The following is a 24,558-nucleotide window of genomic DNA, read 5'->3' on the forward strand; positions in this document are numbered from 1 at the left end:
ACTTAGGCCCATGTGATATTTACATTTTTTTTTTGTAATAAATCTGCAAAAATGTCAACAATTTTCTGTCAATATGGGGTGCTGTGTGTACATTAATGAGGAAAAAAAAAGATCTTAAATGATTTTAGCAAAGAGCTGGAATATAATGAGTGAAAAATTAAAGAATAAATTGAATGAATACATTCCATACCAACTATATATATATATATATATATATATTAAATGACCAATTAAATGACCAATTATGACCATAAAACATTATGGCCTGTCAATCATGCATATTATATATGTGCAAGCACTCATTAGTATCAATATGCATGATTGACAGGCCATAATGTTTTATGGTCATAATTGGTCATTTAATTGGTCATAATGTTTAGATTTCTTTTTTTCATAGACGCTCTGCTGAATAGTTTGATAATGGTGCTGTGAAGAAGACAAAAATCCTAGTGAAAGTAGGCTTTCCATGTTATGCAAAGAGCAAAACAAACAAACAACATATATATCTCCCTTATAAATTGTGCATCTTTAGAATTTAAAATTTGCAAGAAATTTGCATCGGTATATGGACGAACGAAACAAACAGAACCAAACTGAACTCTGGCTAAGTTGGAGCCATTCACTTGTTTGCCTCACTGAAAAGCCAAGTTAGGCAGGTTTACGAATTTTTTTCAGTCAGTAAAAACTGTTTAAAAATAGTTAACCCATGCATGTGTTTAAAAGCTATGTGATTTTTTGCAAGTTATTTTTGTAATATTGCCAATATTTGGGGTGGCTCTCTGCTTTTAGTATCACAATACAAATTTTCGCCTTAAGATCTCACCTCCAGAATGAATTAAATTTGTATGCCGAGGTTGTGCTGTATATACTGTATAATGTATATAAAAGTCCATTCATCCATCCATCCATCCATTCATCCAGGAACCTCAGTAGTCCAGCTAGGGACTGTGAAGGCCAATGGTATTTATTTATGTATTTATTCCCACTTTTACAACCATGGTAGGACAATATTTGCCTGCACATTCACACACTGCAAGCGATTTACCTAATCTGATCGTCTTCGAACTGTGGGAGGAAACCAGAGTACCCTGAGGAAACCCACCAAGCATGGGAAAAACATGCAAACTCAATGAACACAGACTCCGAGGCGTGAATCAAACCCAGAGACTGGAGGTACTAGGTGACAGAGCCAACCACTATGCCACCATGCTGCCATATATATAAGTGGGTAATGCCTGTGGAAACTTGCCTCACCATATGAAGCATTTTCAGCATGCAAGCTAACGGACCGAGCCAAACCGAATGTGGCTCAGTTGTGCTAAATTTTAGTTGTGCTAAAAAAACTTGTTTGTCAGTGAAAAGCTAAGAGAAAAGAGTTAATTTGTTAAAGAGTTAATTTTTGTGCGCAAGATTTAGTGAAGACATATAACCATGTGTCCCAAGAATGTTAGCAAGGAGAAAGGAGGGACACTTTCAATTTCGTTTTTTAAATCAGCGGGTGCCAAGAGGAGTCATAAATTATGGTTAAGACAGTTTATTGAGGTTTATTTATTATATATTTTACTTCATTTACATGTCTAAATGTTTTGATTGTTTTTTACATGACAAAATATAATTATAGTGTTGGAACTGGTAATATTGGACCACGACCCTGGGGGTGCAAGGCGACAGTGCTAACCACTACTGCACCATAGGACCCCTAAAATCTATTTCTTCAGTTTTTAACACCAGTACAACAGCATGCTTGACCATTTCTTGACCACATGATTTATTTAGAGTTGAATGAGCTAACTGAGAAATAATGTAAAGTGATGTAACTCAAACACCACTTTCCTCCAAATTGTATGACTTGTATGACCTGGCACTCTAGCTAGGATAGAATGAAAAGTTGTTTAGTCTCCTGGGTGTTTTTTTTTTTCCACCTCTCTTCTGACTCACGAGCTCGGTTTTCAGAGTGGGAGGAGCCTGTAAGCGTCCTCATAGGGGGGTTTGAGGTGGTCTTGAAGGGGAGCTCGCGCAGCGCGGTCGGTCCCACGGTCCTCACTTTATTTACCACACACACACGCGCGCGCGCGCGCGCACACACATATATATGCAGTGTCTCGCTCGCGCCTCACTCCGGCACGCGCATTTCAGCCTCCATGCATCATCCACCCATCGCGCGCGAGGACAAATCAACAATTTGAACCTTCCAGGACTGCGAACGCGTGCGTGCGTGATACGTTTTCTCTTTAATCTTTTTTTTTTTTTTTTTGTACCTTGATGCTTTGATCTGGAAAAAGAAAACATACACGCATGACACCCTTTGATGTGGGCCGTCAGGACGATTTGATACAGCTAGATTTTTTTTTTATGGACAAAAATCTTCGCACTGCATCTCTGTAACATCACAGCCCAGAGCCTGAGGGTTCAAGGGGAACCGTCACGTCTCATCTCCTCGCTGAAACACTGAAACTCTTATAGGCAAGTAAAACAAATGTATCTTTTATAATTATGTTCATCATCATCATAATTATTGTTGTTCTTAGTGTTTTCTATTTTCCTTTCAATGCCATTCTCTGCAGCTATCTGTATCTCAATGCCAATTCTTTCTTTCTTGCATTTCTATTTCAGATATAGTGCACTGCATAGGGTGTACGACGTAGTTAATTCCTACCCCATGCAGTGCACCGATATAGGGAGCGCACGACCATTTGAGATCCGACCTTTCTTTTATTTGTTTTGCGTTTTCTTCTTTACACTGCGGTAAAGAAAACAAATAAACACAGCCGCATATTATTGCTTTCGTGGCAATTTAAAGACCTAATCACACACAGCCTGTGCATTGCACGCATCAGTCATTAAGCGTTATTAAACCTCTCCACAGGTGCTTGAAGTCAGATCACTAAAGGGGCTTTGAAGATCTCTACACTTTTAAGTGAAGTAGAAATCACAAATGCTTTAATTTTGTTTTTGGGGTTTTTCTTGGTGTTGGTGGGGTGTATTTACTTTGTGACAGTGGTGCAGTAGGTCTTCTCATTAGGTTCGAGTGTGAATATGTATATTTTAGACTTGAGAAATCTTGCAATATGTTCAGGATCAAGCTGTGATCAGACACTAAGTGACTCTCTCTCTTTCTCTCTCTCTTTTTTTAAGTAGGCTAGGCTAGTCTAATTAATCTTCCTTTGCTTGTTAGTGGAGCACATACACAGCGCTGAATTATAACGCTGTGGTAAAATTAATACCACCCATAAAAAAAAAGAAAAAAATGTGTATGTATGTCTGTATGTATGTATATATATATATATATATATATATATATATATATATATATATATATAATTTCTGAATCTTTAGTATACTGTTTAACAAGAACATATTCATAGAATAATTCTGGCTGGATGACGGATGACTCTACGTTAATTCTGACAGTAATGTTGCAGAGTCATGTGCAATTTCACCCTCATCGTTTGTTAAATTTGTTCGTGTGCCTAATCGAGCAAAACGTGACAGATGTTATTTTCTGCTCGTCTGCGTGTTAATCTGCAACCGAACCCCGACTCACTGAGTTTTTTTCGTTTCCCCTCAGCTGCCACTTCGCCGATGGGCTCCGAATCAGCCTGCGTTGTCTAAATGAAGTTCCTCCGCCATGCAATGTTCCTGGAAGGCTGTGATTCTGCTCGGCCTGGCGTCCATCGCCATCCAGTACACAGCGATCAGAACGTTCACGTCCGAGCCCTTTCAGATCTGTCCCGTGCCGAGCTCTGTGAACTGCAGCCTGGCTCAGGAACCGGAGACGTTCGAGCGCTTTTGCGATGACTTCCCTTATTTCCCATACAACGGCTCAAGAGCGAAGACTCACATTCTCATTCTGGCCACCACTCGGAGCGGCTCGTCTTTCGCCGGCCAGCTCTTTAACCAGCACACGGACGTCTTCTATTTATTCGAGCCGCTTTATCACGTCCAGAATGCCCTGCTTCCTCACCTCACCCACAGCAGGTACACTTCAGATCGCAGGGTGATGCTCGGAGCGAGTCGCGACCTTTTGCGCAGCTTATACCACTGCGACCTGTATTTTCTGGAGAGCTATATCAAACCTCTGCCCGCAAATCACACCACAGATAAGCTTTTCCGACGAGGAGCGAGTCGGGCGCTTTGCTCCCCGCCTGTGTGCGATGCTTTCAATGTCAATGAGGTGAATATAGATGAGGGCGAGTGCGTGAGGAAGTGCACCTTCCTAAACCTGAGTCTGGCCGGCGAGTCTTGCCGTGAAAGGCGACACGTCGCGATCAAGACGGTGCGGATCCCAGAAGTCGGCGACCTTCGCGCTCTAGTGGAGGATCCACGGCTCAACCTGAAGGTTGTCCAACTGGTTCGGGATCCAAGAGGCATTTTGGCATCCAGGATCGAGACTTTTCGAGATACCTATCGCCTCTGGAGGATTTGGAGGGCCACAGGACGTAAACCATACAACCTCGACCTGAGCCAAATCACGACGGTGTGTGACGACGTCTTGCGTTCCATCAACACGGGCTCTGAGCGTCCAGCATGGCTCCGCGGCCGCTACATGTTGGTCCGATACGAGGATTTGGCGCGCCGGCCCCTCCAAAAGACCCGTGAGATCTACGACTTCCTCGGATTGACCATGGAGAAAGGGGTGGAGGAGTGGATTCGAAACAACACCAGGGGAAGCAACGAGGGATTGGCGAAGCATAAATACGGCACTCTGAGAGACTCGGCTGCCAACGCCGAGAGCTGGAGGCTCAAGCTTTCGCACGACATCGTCGATTACACACAGACAGTGTGTCAGCAGGTTTTAGAAGAGCTAGGCTACAGAGCTGTGAACTCGCCTGAGGAGCTCAAAAACATGTCCCTTTCACTGATCGAGGACAAGACCTTTGCACCCTTTTTGTAGCGAGTGTTCACACCTACAGCTATTTTTCTACATTTCAACTGTTGCCTTAATTCGACACGGTTTGCACTACGAACTTGTGAAATCGCTTGCCGTCACACAGTACGAACAGCACAAAAAAAAAAAAACAACAACAAACAAACCAAAATATTCACTTAAGCCTGGGCTCGACTTGAGGATGAGAACGACGTGTGCGTTGCGTTTATCCCCCTGTTTAAGTCCCTGTATTCAACCCATCGCTTTGATAAAGGTGGATGTTTTGTTGGTGAAGAACTCAAAAACACATCTGTGTGCTAAGTAGAGGTCTGAAATGATAACACCATGCAATAAACCTGTGAATGTCGCAGTGTCGTTTCTCAGCCTTTTCTCAATTACTGCTTTCTCAAACATAACGCCTAAATACAGTGCTTGATTGTAGAGTTTTGACATCTCCGTTTTGTTTTTCTCTGTTCCCCTAGAATCCATTAACCTTTTATTCAGCATTAATGTGCAGTAAGCATTTATAGAAAATCATATTTTTCTTCATTTCTTTTTACCCTGCACCGGGAGGATTACAGAATCTGGTATGCATATTTACACAGTGCTGGTGTACACAGCTGAGTATCAGTGTAGATCCCAAATGGATAAAATGCAAATATAGGACATTTTTGTGCAAATGAAAAAAAACATTAACCTATTTAATATAGGATACATTTAATGAATCAAGATTTTTTTTGTTGTTGTTCATTAACACCATCAATCGTATTCGATGGAGTGTACGTGATTAGCACTTTTCATAAGAGCAGTACAGTGAGGCAGCCGGCATCATCACAACTCCCACGGGTTTGATCATGAATTCAGATTACTGTATGGCTCTTTTGTCCATCTTCTTTCCATGTCCATATGGGTTCCAGCCTTTCCAGTTTCCTCTCACCTGGTAAAACATATGCAGGTATGTAGATCACAAAATTGCTCCTAGTTTGGAATAAGTGTGCGAACACTGTATGTGTGGGGGGTGTGGTGATCTGTTCCCATCCTGTGTAAGACTGATTCCACTAGGACCTTGATCAATATAAGGAGTTTACCGGCAATCAATAAGCACATCTCATTTCATACGTACGGCTTGGGTGCTGACGTCATCTTCCTCTGTACACCAGTGCTTCTCTAAGTGAGGTCTATGGATGCATTAAGGATTGATGTGGGGTCTGTGATTTATAAAAGGATTTAAATGGGGGTCCAATAGAAATGTCAAACTTAAAAAACAAGTGGGCTTAAGATAATATTAATAATAAAAAAAATTAATAAAATAAAATTATTGTTGGTCTTTTGACTGCACGGTGGCCGCCATCTGATCCACCTATAACTTGGCACAGGGTTCTGGGCATTGAGTGGGAATTAAATGCAGACCATCCCCACAATAATAATAATAAATTTCAATTTGGACCTTATGTTAATTAAAGTTAGTTCGGTAATAAAAATGCTCTATGGCATTAATAAAAAGCCAAATGATCATTATACATGTTTGAAAAACGAGACTTAATATTTAAGTTTTTGGCTCATCATTACTTTATCATGTGCATATATATATATATATATATATATATATATATATATCCTATGAACCCGGTCTGTATTTAGAGTCATTTCTAGAAGTAGGAATAATTTTTGTCTCGTGCATTACATGAGCCTATAAATAAACAGGAATAAATAAACAAGCAACGGACACATCTCTAAAATACAGAATTGCTTTAATCATAGAATACAGCATCAATTTAGCAAAAATAGTTCTATAATAGACAAAAAAATCTACTTTTCTACAGTTCAATTTCGAGTAACAGAGCCTCCACCATAACAGGTCCCTCACTAATATCCTGGAGATGGATCAGAACAGCGAGACAGTTCGACAGCGTAAGAAGAGCTGGGAAGGAGCATGCGACATGTCATGAGAAGCTGGGAATTTTGCACACATACACAAACAAACAAACAAACACACAGTCAAATGCGAGTCTAAAAAGACACAAAGGAGGAGAAACTCACGAAGGAAAACAGAAAAAAATACTTTCAACACTTTGTGCTGAAGTTCTACGTACAGTAAACTGAGGTTGATGGGACAAATTACATTAGTGGAAATTATACTGGTGCTGGATTTAAAGCCCACATCTCTTAAGCGTTATAGCAGATACATTTCCATATTCTATACAGCAACTACTGTACAGCTCATTCCACATAGTCTACCTGATTTGTGGTACAGATTAATGCATTATGATTCAAATATTTTTTTTAACGTGCGCTGCTGGCGCGATGGGTATTTTGAGCCTAACTAAGCTCGGCGATGACCTACGAACCCTCAAACCGAGTGTCTTTCCAGAATGCAATGCAACAACGTCCATCCAGGTAAATATTTTTGCCGATAAACGTCTTAAAAACATTTAATATATGATGTTTGTTGAGTAGGTACGTTATACATGTGTAGATTTTCAACAAATTATCCTCTTGCTTAAATGGAGTTGTTACAGTATGTAAGGCAACATGATACAGAGCTCATCTCCTGTCAGAAGTAATTCCAACGGATTCCAAATCAATAGTTAAACTTGTTAATCTGCTGATCAGGTTCTCGCTTAACATTAGCGATTCCTTATTCTCATGTGTACATTATCCTCGTTTGGCTGACGCTTTTAGTTTTAAACTCACAACTAAGCAGGAAAGCGTTAAGGTCCTTAATCCGAGTTTTTCATTACAAAAAAACAAAAATTCTAATTACCTCTATTTTATCTCGTAACTTAACTCCCAGTATTTATTATTGCGAATTTAGTGCATTTAATAGTTTAATTGTATTTTGTAGCGTAAATTTCTCATTTGTAGCCAGTCAAGGACGTAAAAACGTTTCACTGCATGACATACTGTATATGGTTGTGTACAGTATGTGACGAATAAAATTTGAAAAATTTGAACTTGAAAAATCAAAGACAAGTTACATCTGACATCTGTTTCTTTTACTTTCTTCTATAAGCATTTGTTTCAGAAACCAAAATAATAATAATAAAAATAATTTTTCGTGCTTAAACCAAAAATGGAAAAAAAAAAGAAAACAATGCATAATAGTGCTCGCTTTCAGTTTTGTTTAAAATTAACAGCTAAAAAGCTAAATAGTTGTATTTTAAAAGACATAATTATTTTACTTTTTCCTAAAGTGCATTGAGATTTACGCGCCATTTAAGGAACCCAAACATGTACCCCTCTGAGGAACTGCATTTAAACATCTATATGTGGCTTTTAGGGATGATATTTGGCATTAACAGCGCTGCAAGCAGAAAAAAAAGCTTCCACGAGCTCAACACAAGAATTAACAACTTCATAACACTACACAAACTCACTGTATATACAGTATGATTATACAGGGTGAACATTGCACCTTTGTTTTTTTAAATAATCCTTAATATTTAAATATAATCAATTATGTTGTAAAGAGTATATGCTCTAAAGCACTTAGCAAAAATGCATGTCATTAATTATTATTATTATTATTATTATTACTAAACACAACACAACCAACAATGCCTGGTCGATGATCAAGCCCATGTATATCAGTTCACAGTAAGGTACTTTATGCACCACATAAAATATATACATTATATTTGACAAAGCTAGCATATTTCATCCTCAATTTTCAAAGGTTAGTTTTCAAAGAGTGCTTAATTTGAATTGATTTACTATCACACCTTTATATCTTAATTGCACTGGACCATTTTCTGTAAGGAAAGTATTAAACGTTAGCCTAAAACATTTAGCCTCCATACTCGTATTGTAAATTTCGTGTCAATCTTGGTGCTTATTTATTTAAGATTTTCTATTAAGTTTAGATACATTAAGTTTTGATTTCAAAGCTGTAAACGCTGTAAAGATCTTAACGTGTAAGAGCGACGCCCCTAAAAGCCCTGTGCTGCTAATAGACCTTGCTTTCAGGTTGAACTGCTATACAGTACTATTTAACCGTAGTTCATCAAAGGGTTACATGTTTGGCTTCCTTAAATAGTATCTTTAAGAGAAAAAAAATATATCATCCCAAGTAAACACTTTTAGTTTATATAAATTGTCTGATGAAAAAAAAAAAAACGCCCGAAAGTGAATGCTCGTTATCATTTGTTCCATTTTTGATTTGAGCACAAAATTGAAAAATTGGCTTTTTTCCCCCCATTTTGGTTTAAAAAAAATAAAATAAAAAAATCAATTGTCCAATAGTGGTAGTTTGGTTGTGCTGTCCCTACAATCAATAGCCATAACCATTCAGCTACGTAGGTCTTACTTTACAGAAAACAAATTGCATGCTGTTTTAATGGTCCTCGATTGACGGCTCATAAGACAAGGATTGATCATAAATTCATTAACAAGCCTAACATTCAAGTCGAAGCTGTTTGCTGGCGAACAAAAAGCTGTACTTTGACTAAAAACTGACTAACATGCCTTATTATAAAACTATGAAAACTGAAACAGGACTTGAATTCCTGGCAGAAGCGACTTTATGCATCTGTAATCTTTATCTCTGCTTTCAGTGTGTTTCTGGAAATAAAATATATATATATATTAAAATAAAGCCGGATGAAGCTAAAAGGCAGAAGGTCTTTGGGTAACATTTCAGCTACGAGCTGTTAAGTTTCATCGTTGTACGTAGACAGTATTTAAGTCTTAACAGACTTTTTTTTCCCCTTGATATAGACTTAAATACAAAGTGACTTCGGACACTGTTTCAAATTCCCCTCGCATTTCTTATTTTAAAATTTTCTATCCTCTATGCTCCGGGCTAATTAATATCACTACCAAAAATTGTTCTTCTTAACAGTCAGATGTAACACAAGTAAAAACACTAATAATCATCTTTTTGCACCTGTAAAGGATCATTCGTAAATATATACCGTTGTGATTCCTGAATGTTAAACTATAAATTTAGACTTGTAACTGTATTGATTGTATTTGCAGATTCACTCATCTAATTAAAGATGTGTAAAACTATAACGCCTTGGTATACAACTACTTATAACAGGAATGTATCATACATCCTCTTTATCCTTTTTTTTTTTTTTAAATCAGCTACCTAGCCATTCTAGTCAGCTCACTAATCCGATGTAAGCGCAGCCCACTGAGACAGGTACAGATCATATCATATATGAACAATTAAAATGGAAAGCGATTATCGTTATACGCAAACGCCAGTGTTATACGGACCGGAGTGTGTTTTAATTCGTGTATGCACTCTGAAGAATAATATTAGGGTCTATGTCTGATTAGAAGCCTAGAAACTACATTTTGCACGTCCTTATTCATTTATTACTAACATGAAAGAAAAGTACTATTAAAAATCAGACACCATTTATCTTATGGGGTTCAGGATTAATAGGAAACTTAAGCGTCACAAAATTTCTTCCTTCATTCATTCAAAGACACAGAGTTTCATGACGAACGTGTTGTGTCTGGAATGAATATTTAAACACCGTCTCTGATTAAAGGGGTGCTTTCCAGGATTAGGATCTGTATATGTTTTGTTTTAGTTTCCTCAAAAGATATATTACAGATTAGGAAAAGTATTGTTATTTTAGAGAAAAAGGTGAAAAGACAGAAATCCTGTAATACTTCAATTTCACACGTGTACGTCCTAAAAAATACGCCATGTATTCACGTTTTATTCTTTTTTCCTCCCCGAAGTCATGTAAATGAAGCTGTCCTGTCCCTCGTTTATAATATTAGCGAAGCCAAAATAAACAAAAAGAATTAGAAACTATTAGACGAACAACCAGTAAAAGAGCCCGATCATCAGACGCACGCCAGCAGTAAATGCAGAAGTTGACCTTTTTTGCCTTCTGTAGTGCTAACAATGTTTGTAATGTGAGACACAAGAGGGCAACTTCAGCCAGAAAATTGATCATAATCATAATCAGCATTATGTACTGTTTGGTAATGCGCAAACCCAACAGAGTGACCGTACACCTGCTCAGACAGTAACGGAAACGTCGGAGTAAACGTGCACCGAGCCGTCAGGCACGCTAATCCGATTTGTCCTTCTTCTTCGTCGTGACTTTGCTGGCCACGGCTGACCCAACCGCCCCGACTCCACCTGTTACCACGGAGACGCTGCCTTTGACCAATCCCACCCCGGCTGCCGGGACGCTCGTCACGGCCGTTTTGGTCAGCTCGAAGCTTTTGCTGCCCACCCAGGCCACTCCTCCAAGAGTGGCGCCCACCGCTCCTTTGGTCAGGTTAAAGAGGCCACCCGTCATCCTCCAGACCACACCCCCTTCGCTCTTTGGATGGTCTTTGTCCAAATCTGAGTGAAAGAATAGAAGAAAAGTTTCAATTAGTTGATGAGATGCTAAAAATTTTTTTATTACAAGCAGATTTTTTTTTTCGCTCAAATCCAACATCTTAATAATTTACACTGGAAACAAATACAGGATCTGGCATTAAAAGGTGAAAGTTCAATTAGTTACAAACAAGTAGAAAGTTTTTATAAGGAATAAATTAAAAAGAAAAAAAACTTGTTAGCCCTCAAGAACTTATATTCATACGCTTTAGCATCTATTCAATATCCATACTTCGAGCCAAACCTTTGAAGGTGATTGAGAAACGGCGTATTTCCTGCCCAACAGAGGTTAATTAGGAAGGTGATGCTAGATTTTGCCCGTCAAAGTGACACCGAAATTTGCTTGCTGCCAAAATAAAAGGTCTGTCTGACTTTGCAGGCTGCTTCCAGCCTTATAAATTCCGTCTCCGCTGGTAATGAGGGGGGGGATGTAAAATTACTAGCCAAAAGTTTCCAGCTTGATATTTGGACTGGAGAAAAAGAGATTAAAAACTTAGCTCAAGGACAGAACAGAAATGTCACAGTCTGTGTAAAAAAAAAAAAAAAACAAACTACTGTGATAGCTCTTTTTTTTTTTTGTTTAACCAGGCACCAAAGTCTGGCCAAGCAGGAGATAATTATACAGAAAATTAAGCACTTGGGCACCTTGCATTTATAACAAAATGTCAATAAATGGCAGTAATTACTTTAACATTTCAGTGATATATTTGAGATTTGTCTGCGTGTTTTGTAAAACATAGCTAGGGATGTTCCTTAAGTTAATTTTAGGTGTAATAAAGAAACATGCAAGAATTTTCTATAGGAAAAGATGAGCTGTATGCTGATCAAATCAGAAAGCACAGAGCCGTATGGGAAATCTTTCCTGCCAACTGCTGTGATTTATAACTAATCCAGTGCGAGGCTGGTCTTGGACAACATTAATGTCGATGTTGACTAAATCCTAAATCCCACTTTGGGGAACTAATGAGCAGCAGATGGACAATTAATACGTGGTACGTCATATGTTACACTGCGATGTGCATGATTTGTGGAATACAACATGGTGTGATTTTGTATGATTCATACTTCTAGACCATTTCTATGTTCTTGTCACGATTACTTCTATACTCACCTTTTACCATTTATCATTCTGACTGTTTACATTTATCCATCCATCCATCAATCCACTCAGCTTCCAATCCATCTATGGTTCCACAATTGCATCTGTCCATCCATCCATCCTAAAACTCACCCTCTGACTCTTATTTCCATTCCAGAAGTAAGACCCTTCCAGCCATTCAACCATCTTACCCTTCCATGCATCCACCACCAGCTGTTTCACCCATCTACCAATCCTTCAACCTATCTATTCACCCACCTTCCTATCTCATTCATCCATCCATCCATTCACCAATCCTTCCACCAGTCCACTTATTTTCTCAAGCATCCAATCTTTTTAACTACAGGTTATCTTCCATTTCTCTACTGATTCCACCCATCCATGACCAGCTGATTACCCTTCCAATCTTCCAACTGTTTATTTTTTTCTTTCCATCCACCATCCATCCATTTTTCTTAAAAAAGACTCATTAACTTACCCTTTTGTCCATCCATCCATCCATCCATCCATCCATCCACAGAACCACCCATCCATCCATCATCAACTGACTCCTCTACCCTTTCCATCAATCCATCTATACATCTACACACAACAATTTTCTTTTTAAAAGTTACCCCCCTTAACATTCCTCTATCAAAGCATGCACTCATTCACCTTTCCATTCATCCATCCATCCACGACTAATAAACTCACACCTGTTCCACCACCCACTGACCCACATCCATCGAAGTATTCATTAACCTTCCCATTCCTCATCAACTGAGACACCCTTCCATTCTTTTTTACTTTTCTTACTTTTTTAAAGCCATGCCAGCTTCTATGGCTATATTCATGGCGAGAGTCAGTTTTTGTTATTCAATATTAAAACTAGATAAGTAAATAAATAATATTAATAATAATCTGCACGGCTTTTCTCTAGATAGTAAAAACGTGTGTAGCTTTTGAATGTCCTTTTATAGTATGTCCATTTATTAAAAGGAAATGAATGATTTGATCCAACATATGGATTTATTTCATGTAGTTCTTTATTTAGACATTGGCCCCATTTTGATTGCCATTTATTTTTGATGGACAGGTATACATTTTAAATTGGTGGGTATAAAGCATTTGATAGAGCATGTTTTTTTTAAATAATGCTTTCTCATTATCAGGGATTCCAGAGTGCCCAGGTATCCAACAGAAAATTATGTTAAAATTATTGGCTTCAACCTTCCATTTCTTCAGCCATTTCTTTCATCCATCAATATTACTATACATTGGCTTATTAATCTATCTACTCAGCCACTGACCATCAATCCATTCATCCATTTACCTATCCATTATTCCATCCATCCATCCATCCATCCATCCATCCATTCATCGACTCCCCCTTTAATTACCAAAGTGCTCCCTTCCATCTATTCACCCATTCATGCTTTCATCCACACATACTGTAACGTCTCAAACCCAACTAATGTCGATTAACATCATATCTGGTAATCCACTCATTATTTTGTTCCACCTGACCTCAATCTCTCCTCAACCTGCTCAGAGTCTTATTTTTCCCATAAAAAAAAAGAAACTTATTTTGGCCAACTCTATGAAATCTTTCGCCCTCACATGCTGTGTAATAGGCAGACCATATGCAGTCCCACACACCTCACGAAGCAGCAGCAGCAGCATCACCATCACCTCTGCTTCCTTTCGTTCTCCCGGCACACTGTAACCACAGACATGTGAACCGAACTCACCGAGCAAAACAAAGCCATACACCTCGGGGAGTAAACAAATCTTATATCTTTGTGTGGGACTGATGTGAGCAAAAATACTGATAGTGATACATTGCATAGGTGTGTGTGCGTGTGTAGTACAGAATTGACCCAGGCTACCTGATATTTACTAAAATCTCTTATTTGATAAACGGCACGATCAACACAGTCAGAACGAATACATTGTGATGCTGGAGTCATCTCAGCCAATCCTTCTTAAAATTGTTAAATTGTTTTCCAATTGACTTCCACACCAAACGTTGCTTGGAACAGAACGCACGTACAAAAGCGTTTGTGGGAAATTATGAAACACAATGTGGTCTTTTTCGTTTTCTTGCTACTTCACTGAACTCCTTCTGACTCACATGTTCGAGCGCAGAGGAAGAGCAGGCACAAGTCTGCGGGAGGTCAAAGTCGTTGGGCTGAGGAGAGGTGGGCCTGCTGTGTGGATGCTTCACTGCTCTCGCGCTGGTGTTTACTGCATGCAGCGAGAATGAAAGCAGAAGGCAAATGAGCTTATTGCTAATAAGTGAAGCAGGGTCAGCTCATTTGTGTGTGCATCCTGTATCACATTAGTCTTGGTTTGCTTCTATTATGTTTGTAATTATGAGTGTGAACTGACCTTGGGTTTTGGAAAGGAACTATGGACTGTAAGAAACTATGGGCGGTTTATTTTTATTTTAGTTTTATTTCTGGATTCTGTCAGCTGTCAGCTTTTAAAACATATAACTCAGTTTATTGTTTATAAATAACAAATTTAATGAAGCAAAAAAATGCATAACTTAAATGTGACGAATAAAATGCAGGCCAGAAAGAACATCCTGACACGAAGCTCAATTCACCGTCTATTCTTTTTTTTTTTATATTCAGATGTTTTTTATTTTATTTGCATGTAGATTTGTTTAAAATAATAATTTTACTTAATTACGTTTAGATTTTCACTAAAGTATTAGGCTAACCGAATAATTCATCGTATCTGTACACAAAAAAACAGAATAGTCTTCCCGTTACGTAAATGCCCGGTTTGAAAATGGGAAATCCATTTCATTTTATTTATCCAAGCCCGTCTATTAATATGCTACTGTGGGCACTTGATAACGGTCGTCATGGTTACATATCAACATGTCATTCTCTCGCTCTAGTCTTGATGGTTTTACTTAAAACATTTCCAGGTAGTGTAGTCCATAAATAAGCGTTGTTTATTTTAATGTGTTCACCGGAGTATTGATGTAGGGCTGTGAGGTTTGAATACATTATACGGGAACAAATTGAGACCCTAGATAAATAGAAAATGAAACCCAGGCAGCCAGTCAAAAGGTAGCATTTGGTGTGTATTCTCTTGCTGGGGCGCGAGTCTCAACCAGATTCATTTATTGAAAATAAGAGTACTGCAAAAACAATTTAGGCAAAAGTCAATCAATTTATTACATTAAAAGACTAAACGGATATCTATCAATTTGTCCATCTGTCCATCCATCTGTCTGTCTGTCCATCCATCCATCCATTAACGGATGTCATACATTCACAAACTGGGGTCAGGGGTAGCTCAGTGGTTAAGGCATTGGACTATGGTTCAAAAGGTCCCAAGTTCAAATCCCACAACCACCAAGTTGTCCCTGTTGGGCCCTTGAGTAAGTCTGCCAAATGCCTAAATGTAATCCATGCACTTCAGGCACAGGACATGATGCATCCTGGATGGGGTGCCGAACCATTGTGGCGCACAAGCACACACACACTCGTATGTCCAACCACACACTACAGGCAACTTGGAAATGCCAGTCAGCCTACCATGCAGCTCTTTAAACTTTGAGAAGAAACCAGAGCACCCGAAAGAAACCCACCAAGCATGGAGAGAACATCCAAGCTCCAAGCAAACAGACCAGAACCAAGTGAGATTTTTGGAAATTTTTAGTGACTTCATTTACAGCAATAAACACACTCATGATCTGTCTCTTTGTTCATCTTGATTGTTGTCGTAAACTGCAAAAGCACAAATCGGGGAAAAACAATTCTGACCTTTCTTCCGAAAGTATTTACAAATCTAGAAAATCGAGATGATATGTAATCAAAGCAGAAGCTACAGAAGCTTCGAGGAACACATCTGATTCATTAAGTTAAAAAAAGTTCAATGTTAAGTTGGTGAAAAAGTGAATCATTTAACATTTACAGAAGACATTTCCAGTGAAGTGTTTTACAACAGTCAGAGGAACAGCTGTAACCAAGTTCTCCACCACTGGATGCTCTTAATGGCTGAAGGCTTTATACTTTCTCTGTAACATGACAAGAATGCTTAAACTTCCAAAGAAGCAATATCTGCTGCAACAGGAACTCATTTCATGGACGTTCCACAACATTAAATGCATCAATAAATCAATAAAAAGTAAAAGGTCCTGTTTGAATAATAAGAGTTGCCTTTATGTACAAACTGTTAAAATAAAAATAAAGCACGGTCTACTCTTTAAACGTTAAGAGATTTATGACGGCAAACCCAAGAGCTCTAGTCCTTACATATGCAGCTTGCGTTACTGATAAACACATAAAAAAAAAAAAATAAAAAAAAAAATATATAAGAATTAATATTAATATACTGCAAAATATCATTGCATACGCCTGTATAATATCAGTTACTGTATACGGTACAGTAAGGGGTTAATAAATGACCTCTCGTCTTACAGTTAAAAGTCAATTCTTGTAAAAAGCATGACCATGCATTAAAATTATACTTAAAACACATGCTGATTTAAAATATACAGTCAGGTCCATAAGTATTCAGACAATGAGATTACATTTGTATTTCGTCCTCTGTATGTCACTACAGTAGATGAATGTGTATCAAAGTGTACGTGTTCAAAAAAAAAAAACCGCATTAACTATAACCTCCATCTTTCCACTTGAAAGTTCTCCAATTTTTACAGCCTCAGGAGTAACTGGATAACTGATTGATAAGCCATCAGTTTCTTAGTAATTTCTTGACGAATTATAGAGATAAAAAGTCTCGCATCGATTCCAAGTGTTGAATTTGCATTTGGCTGCAGCTTGTGAAAACTTTCAGTATGCAGTCCAAAGAGATGCCAAGGCAAGTGAAAGAAGCTATCATTAGACTGATAAAATAAAACAGACCTATTAGAGAGGTAGCATAAACATTAGGAGTAGCCAAATCAACAGCTTGGCACTAGTGAGTCTGAAAGACAAATAAAGGGGGGGAAGTCATGAAGGGCGTGGGCGTAGAGAAGGAAAGGAAGGGCTTATGGGGAAGAAACACGAAGGAAGGAAGGAACAGGAAGGAAATAAGGAAGAAATGAAAAAACACAGGAAAAGGAGACAGGAATGGGGAAAAAAGGAAGAGTGGCAATAAAATGAGAAAAAGGAAGAAGAGAAAGAATGAAAATAAGGACAGGAAAGGAGAAAATAACAAAGAAAAAAAGGAACGTACAATGTAAAAGAAACCCATAATCAGGCACAGAGAAGGGAAGGAAGGGCTTCTGTTCCAACACATAAGAAATCATCTGTTAAACGTGGTGGAGGCCGTGTGGAGACATGGGCATGTGTGGGGTTGGGTTGCTGGTGTTTATTGGTGTCAAATCGACACCTGGGTATGGTGATGATCTAGTATTGGCTGGTCCCTAGTATATAATGAAGAAAGGAAGGAAGTACGAAATGGAAAAGAAGGAGAAAATAGATGACAAGACAGGGAAAGAAATAAAGGAAAGAAGAAACAAATGAAGAAAGGAAAGACAGGGCAGAAAAGCGGAAAAAGGAGAAACGGAAGGGGGGAAATGAAGGGTAGCAATAAACTGAGAAAAAGAAGAGAAAAGGAAGTGAATGAACAATAAAGGAAGGAAAAAACACGAAGGAAGGAACAGACGAAGTTAAAAAGGGACATATGGAGGAAGGAAGGAAGGAAGGAAGGAAAGAACATAAAGGACAAAGAGACATGAACAGGAAACAAAAATGTAAAAAGGGAGAAGGACGATAGGAAGGAGGGAAGGAATAAATAATCAGTACAGGAAAAAGAAATTAACAAAGAAAGGAAGGAACATATAATGAAAGAGAAAACCAGAATCAATGACAAACATCAGGAGTAGAGAAGGAAAGAAAAGGCTTTTGTTCCAACACTGTTACACATGCTGGAGGCTGAGTTATGACTTAGAATTGGGTCACTGGGGTTTATTGACGGTGTGACTACTAACAGACAGTTAAAACACTGTTACTGATTGGGAGGTTGGTGGTTCAAGCCCCAGCTCCTCCAGGTTGCCACGGTTGGACCCTTGAGCGAGGCCCTTAATCCTATCTGCCCCATACAGTAGGCGAACAAAACAGCTCCAGGGAGGAAACTCGGCATCTGGTGATGTCCACTGGCTCCAGACTTCAGACAGTTAAGGTAAAAACCAGCACAGTCTATACAGTATATACCTCACTCACCTTCAGACAGTGATGCAGAGCTGAGACACATTTCTTTTATGATGAATGGCTTCTTTAGATGTTTGCTGTTACTCCAATAGACAGTAAAACACAGTACATTGTCTCTAGGTGCTGCAGAACTCCTACTTTTCTCTCTCTCTCTCTCTCTCTCTCTCTCTCTCTCTCTCACACACACACACTCCCCATTATGACTTGTGTCAGAGGGACGTGGCTCGGCTGCACACACATTCACACCTGTACTCCCGCAAACGGGCTAACTCCCGAGCACTTGGGTTTAATGAGCGCTAATGATGTGTTCGACTCCTTACTGGCTGCAGCTCAACACACTGCTGTTAAAAACTGTTAATCAGAGCACACACACTCGAGTTTGCAAAGTACACATGTACAAGAATTAAAGCATTTACACAGTATATAATAGAGATGGGAGAAAAATCCATTTAGGGACATATTTTGTGTGGCAATACGTGTATCGCAATATTGACAGATTAAAAAAAAAAAAAAAAAAGAATTTATATTAAAGATTTTGCATTACAGGTTGGAAAATAATGCAGTTCCTCTGTAACACTACAGGTGGCGTGCTCTAAACTATAGGCAGCCCAGCCTCAGCCCAGGTGATAGGAGAAAATGATGTGCCAAGTTTATTAAGAATCAACAAAATCAGGATACTAACAGAAATCGCAATACAAATCGAATCAGCACCTGAGTATCGTGATAATCTAGTATCGGTCAGTAATGAAGGAAGGAAGGATAAAATGGAGAAGGGAGAAAAAAGTGACAAAGCAGGGATAAAGGGAAGAGGAAACAAACAAACAAAGAAAGGAAAGACAGGACAGAAGAAGAAAAAAGAGAAATGAATAGGACAAAATGAAGCGGAGCAATAAATAAAAGGAGAAAAAGGAGAAGGAAGAATGGAAGGAACATACGAAGGAAAGGAATATAAGAAGGAAGTAGGACACAAAGAAAGGAAGGGAAAGGAGATATGAATAGGGAATAAAAGAAGGGTCGCATTAAAGTGAGAAAAAGCAAAAAGGAAGAAAAGAAGGTGGGAAGGTGGGGAAAAAATGAAAACAAGGACAGGAAAGAAAAAAGTCAAAAAGAAAAGAAGGAACGTACAGTACAATGGACTGTGCCTAAATCCTTTCTTGCTCCTCGCTCACTCCAAAGAGCTCACTTGGCATACAGGCTCCCCTTCAGCAGGTGTGTGAAGGGGCGGGGCCACTGAACCTGGCACGGCTGGCGGGAGAGGATCATCAATGGACCTCGAGCTTGCTGTGCCAGGTGTGGAGCTTGGCTCAAGGTCCGGGAGTTCGGGAGCGAGGAGAAAAGCGTGGCAGACGTTAACTCGAGAGTGACATGTGAGTAGGGCGATGCCGTGCGCCCCAGGGACGCCGGTCCAACGATGGGCAAGAGACAGCGGCTAAAAGACTGCACGGGCTGCCTTGACACTTACAGGTTTTGCCGAAAGCCAGAAATGCAGCCGGCGAAGAGGAAAATGCAACGATGCTGCATCGACCCCCTTCCCCCTGTCGAGGATCTTACAATGACAAAAAACACACGGAAATGAATAATATATAGTGATTACTTCATGTGCTGTATTAATTATCATATAGTTATAGGAAGGAAGGAAAATGAGGACAGGAGGGAAGAATTGAAAGACTAAATGAAGAAAGGAGGTAAACAAGGACAGAAATAAGATACAGTAGGAAGGAAGGAAGGACTGGAAGGAAAGAAGGAACATACAAAACAATAAAAAAGGTTAAAAAAGGTTAAACAAGAAAGAAAGAAAGGGTTCAAACAATACAGAATCATATGATGCTGGAAGGTGCAGGAGATGAAAGAGTGTAAAACTGCAGCAGTACAGTAGATCCCTCATTCCGTGGAAACCCTCCTGTGGCACTGTAATTAGTGAACACATTTAGATCAGTAACAGGAATTCCTCAATTTCTCAGACTACAACAAATGTGTGCACACACATGCACATACACAAGTGCGCACACACCTAGCCATTTCCTTCCTGCCCTGCAGCACCCAGTTTGCTTCTCCCCCAGAAAGCTTAAGAATCGATCAAATTCTGCAGCAAAGCGGAAAACTACTGAACAAGAGCGGTGGCATTTACGGCTGAGATGAAAAGGGCACAACATTCTTCAAAATGTTTCTAGGAACAGAAACCGCTGCTGACGTTCGGGAGTCGACATCCGGTGCATGACACCGTCGGAGTAAGTGTGTGTGACAAACGCGAGAGAAACGTGATAGAGTGTGCAGGAGTCAGGTCTGAAATGAAGTGTTCCTCACACGTCAGATCTGATTGTAACGCACATTTGATCAAATTGAAGAGTCACAATTCTCTACATTGTGTAGTTTTATGTAATATATTAGCAGGTTTAATAATGTTTAAGAGCATAAATAATAAAGATCGTTTTATTGCTTACAGCAAATCTAAAACTGAGACGCAGAATTCAAATTCTGCTCGGCTCATCTCCCGTCTCCCTGACAGAGCCGAATCCACAGTGAGCGAAGTAGTAAAAGTGGAGGAAGCGACGTGACACGCTTAACATTTCCACGAGATTTTCATTCCTGTCTAGATCCTGCTGCGTCGGAGTCATCAAACTCCCAGCAGGAACGACAGCCGTGAGACGAAAGTGAGAACGACGAAAATTAGTTAATGAGAGATAAAGAGGAAAGAAAAATAAATTATTTGATGTTCTAATCTAATTAGCTAACTGTAACATGGAGAAACAACAGGAGTTGGTCAGCATCATTGAGATACCATATGGTGTGGTGTAATTTATCAAACTGTCAGGAATGGACAAACAATTAATGTATTAGTTAAACAAAAACAGCCCAGTCCTGGGAACCTGAAAAATGTCTTAAACAGTAGCGCTCTAGCTGGCGCTAATACATTTCAACAGAAACTATATGAGATAATGCGGCGGTACCTTGGCATACCAACGCCCCACCTCTTGAATTTCCGCCCTAAGAACTGAAACTTTCCAATAAATTTGGCTCAAAGTATCTTCGTGCATCATTACGAACTGTTCGAAACTTTTTTGCGTCAGTGGATAGCCAAGTGAGGCAAGTTTACAGTAGTTTTTTTTGGTGTGTTTTTTGTATTTTGTATAAGATTTAGTAAAGACATAGCACCGTGGATGCCAAAAAGGTTAGCAAGGAAGGTAGCAAGAAGAAAAAGGAGCCGGGTAAATTAAAGGGTAAATTAAGGGTCAGTGAGGTTTAATGTCTATTCGTTTCATATTTTACTTTATTTACATGTCTTTTCTACATGCTAATTGTTTTCATATGCAAAAATATGATCACAGTGTTAATAATTGGTAATATTTATAGTTTTCTTTTGGACAGCTGGAACGGAATCTGCATTTCCATTAATTTTGTAAATGTTTCGCAATACACCTTAAGAACTCACTTCTGAAATGAATAAATTTTGTATACTGAGATAACAAACTATATATGCTACACTACCTGGACTCACAACAACAAAAAACATCACAATGTTTTACAATTCACAATTTGAAAAATCATAATTGTTCTCTAAATATATATACGTATATGTACATACAGGGGTTGAACAATGAAACTGAAACACTGGCAAGTTTAGTGTTGGAGATTTCATGGCTAAATTTGACCAGGCTGGTGGAGCCATGTATCCAGGGTAATGTCAGCATACCACCAAGAAGGACGAACCACATCCGACAGGAGTAACTGTGGACGCAAGATGAAGCTGTCTAAAAGGGATGTCCGGGTGCTCACGCTGATTGTATCCAAAAAACATAAAACCACAGCTGCCCAACTCCCTGCAGAATTAAATGTGCACCTCAACTCTCCTGTTTCCACCAAAACTGTTCGTCGGGAGCTCCACAGGGTCAATGTACACGGTCGGGCTGCTATAGCCAAACCTTTGATCACATCTGCCAATGCCAAACGTCGGTTTCTATGGTGCCAACAGCAAAAATCTTTTGTGGCTGTGGACAATGTGAGACATGTATTGTTCTCTGATGAGTCCACCTTCACTGTCTTTTAAACATCTGGGAGAGTTATGGTGTGGAGAAGCCCCAAAGAAATGTACCACCCAGACTGTTGCATGCCCAGAATTAAGCATAGAGGTGGATCAGTGATGGTTTGGGCTGCAATATCATGGCATTCCCTAGGCCCAATACTTGTGCTAGATGGGTGCGTCACTGCCAAGGACTACCAAACCATTCTGGAGGACCATGTGCACCCAGTGGTTCAAACATTATATCCTGAAGGCGGTACCGTGTACCAGGGTGATAACGCACCAATACACACAGCAAGACTGGTGACAGAGTGGTTTGATGAACATGAAAGTGAAGTTGAACATCTCCCATGGCCTGCACAGTCACCAGATCTAAATATTATTGAGCCACTTTGGTGGAGCGAGATATAATAAAAAAAATAAATAAATAAAAAAAAAAAAAAAAAAATCAACACCAAATCGAGACAACACTGGAGTTATGATAGTTTTGCTGTATCGCTCAGAAAAATTTTTCCTTTTTTGTTTTTGAGATCATAGTTATAAACAAACAAACAAACAAAAAAGATGTTAAAATCATGTAGGCGTAATTAATAACCTGAAAAATGAAGTGTTTTTCTGGTGCTGAAGAGATTCTCGGCCATGTGTGCAGGCTAATTAACCTGCCTAGTACAAATCACTTTACCAACAGGCAGATCGCTTTTTCATCAAAGGGGCACTAAAGGGCGCAGCAAAAGTGTGTAAAACTACCATGCAAAGCTTTTGTTTTAACATTCATACCGAATAATAACATTCAATTTTGCAGAAGTCAATCAATCAAGCATCAACTACTGACATTGTGGTGTCAGATACCACAGCGCACCTTAGGTGTTTTGGTGGCAAAAGGGTGACCTTTGCATTATTAGTCAAGGTTGTTATATTGTTATGGCTGATCTGTACATGCATACATTACACACACACACACACATTGTTGTGGCAGCATGGTGGCTAAGTGGTTAGCACTGTTACCTAGGGTTAAGCGGTTGGAATCTCACCTCTGGTCTTTCTCGCCATGCTTTGGTGGTTTCCTCTGGGTACTCACTACCAATGTCCAAAGTCATGCACTGTATGCTGATAAGCAGTTAGAAAAATAGATGAATTGGTGTTGCCTGAAATTCATTCTAACTGTTGCCTTAAATCAATGTATTGATCCAGGTTTTTGCAATGTTAACAGAAACAGGTTTTTTTTTTTTGTTAGTCTGGATCTTAAAGCTACTTGCATAAAAAACAACTGGCCTAGACATGATATATCTCTGATGTCCAAATTATGGCATAATATCTCAAACTAAGATGACTCTACCCACTATACAGTATATCGGCTTGTACGCATTAAAAGACCTCCAGAGCAACATAAATAAAGTTAAAGGTCTCACATCCCACATCCTGACCAGCCCTACAGTATAATACGCAGTGAACACTACAGCTAAACATGCCCCTGAATTAAAACCGCTTACTGTACTTAACACCCACTATACCTTCCATGACTGCAAATATTACAGGTGTGTTTGATTTACGTCGACGAACCAGATGGCCCGAGATCCCAGACTCCCAATCACCAGGCACCGGGTTCGAGGGTGAGGCGGCGAGCCAGCTGAATGCGTTAATCTCCCATCTAGTGAATTTATGACTCTGAACCCACATCATCTTTGTAGTGCTCAGAACTAATGGGCAAAATATTGTGCTCCTCACTTGGTGCTGAGATTTACAGAACACGAGGGGAGGATGGGTAGAAATGAGCGACAGACACAGACGCTGAGAAAAAGCCAGAAGCGATTTTTTTACCTGCTTTTATACCAATACTGAATTTAAAATAGGAGTACCAGGTGGGAAACAGTAGAGATTTGAATAAATGATGAAACATCATCTAACGCTTGGTTTTGGTGGAAAAGTCGGTATAGGGATCAAAAAAAAAGATGGGAACAGAGTGTTTCAATATTTGATGAATCTGTGCTCCAGTCATTCCTTTGCCGTTACTAGCCAAAAAGATTGTTGAAATAGTAACGCAGTTCTATCTATCCATCTATC

General features: G+C 39.2%; 2 protein-coding genes across 2 annotated transcripts in view; one reads left to right on the plus strand and one right to left on the minus strand.

Moving 5' to 3' along the window:
* The first annotated feature begins 2,024 nt into the window (after nt 1-2,024).
* On the plus strand, nt 2,025-5,242 carry chst1 (carbohydrate (keratan sulfate Gal-6) sulfotransferase 1). The gene is made up of 2 exons (XM_053505315.1): nt 2,025-2,463; nt 3,569-5,242. Exon 2 carries the CDS (start codon nt 3,629-3,631, stop codon nt 4,892-4,894), a length of 1,266 nt encoding a protein of 421 aa, XP_053361290.1. The 5' UTR covers nt 2,025-2,463; nt 3,569-3,628; the 3' UTR covers nt 4,895-5,242.
* A 1,359-nt stretch (nt 5,243-6,601) lies between these two features.
* Nucleotides 6,602-24,558, minus strand: part of zgc:101566 (Transmembrane protein 263-B-like) — a 67,110-nt gene continuing 49,153 nt past the window's right edge. Inside the window, exon 3 of the mRNA XM_053505908.1 lies at nt 6,602-11,186. Within this exon, the coding sequence (XP_053361883.1) occupies nt 10,906-11,186 (281 nt within the window). The 3' untranslated portion in view covers nt 6,602-10,905. The remainder of the gene's footprint in view (nt 11,187-24,558) is intronic.

This window comes from Clarias gariepinus, chromosome 10, assembly GCF_024256425.1.
Source record: "Clarias gariepinus isolate MV-2021 ecotype Netherlands chromosome 10, CGAR_prim_01v2, whole genome shotgun sequence".
In the NCBI taxonomy this organism is placed as follows: Eukaryota; Metazoa; Chordata; class Actinopteri; order Siluriformes; family Clariidae; genus Clarias; species Clarias gariepinus.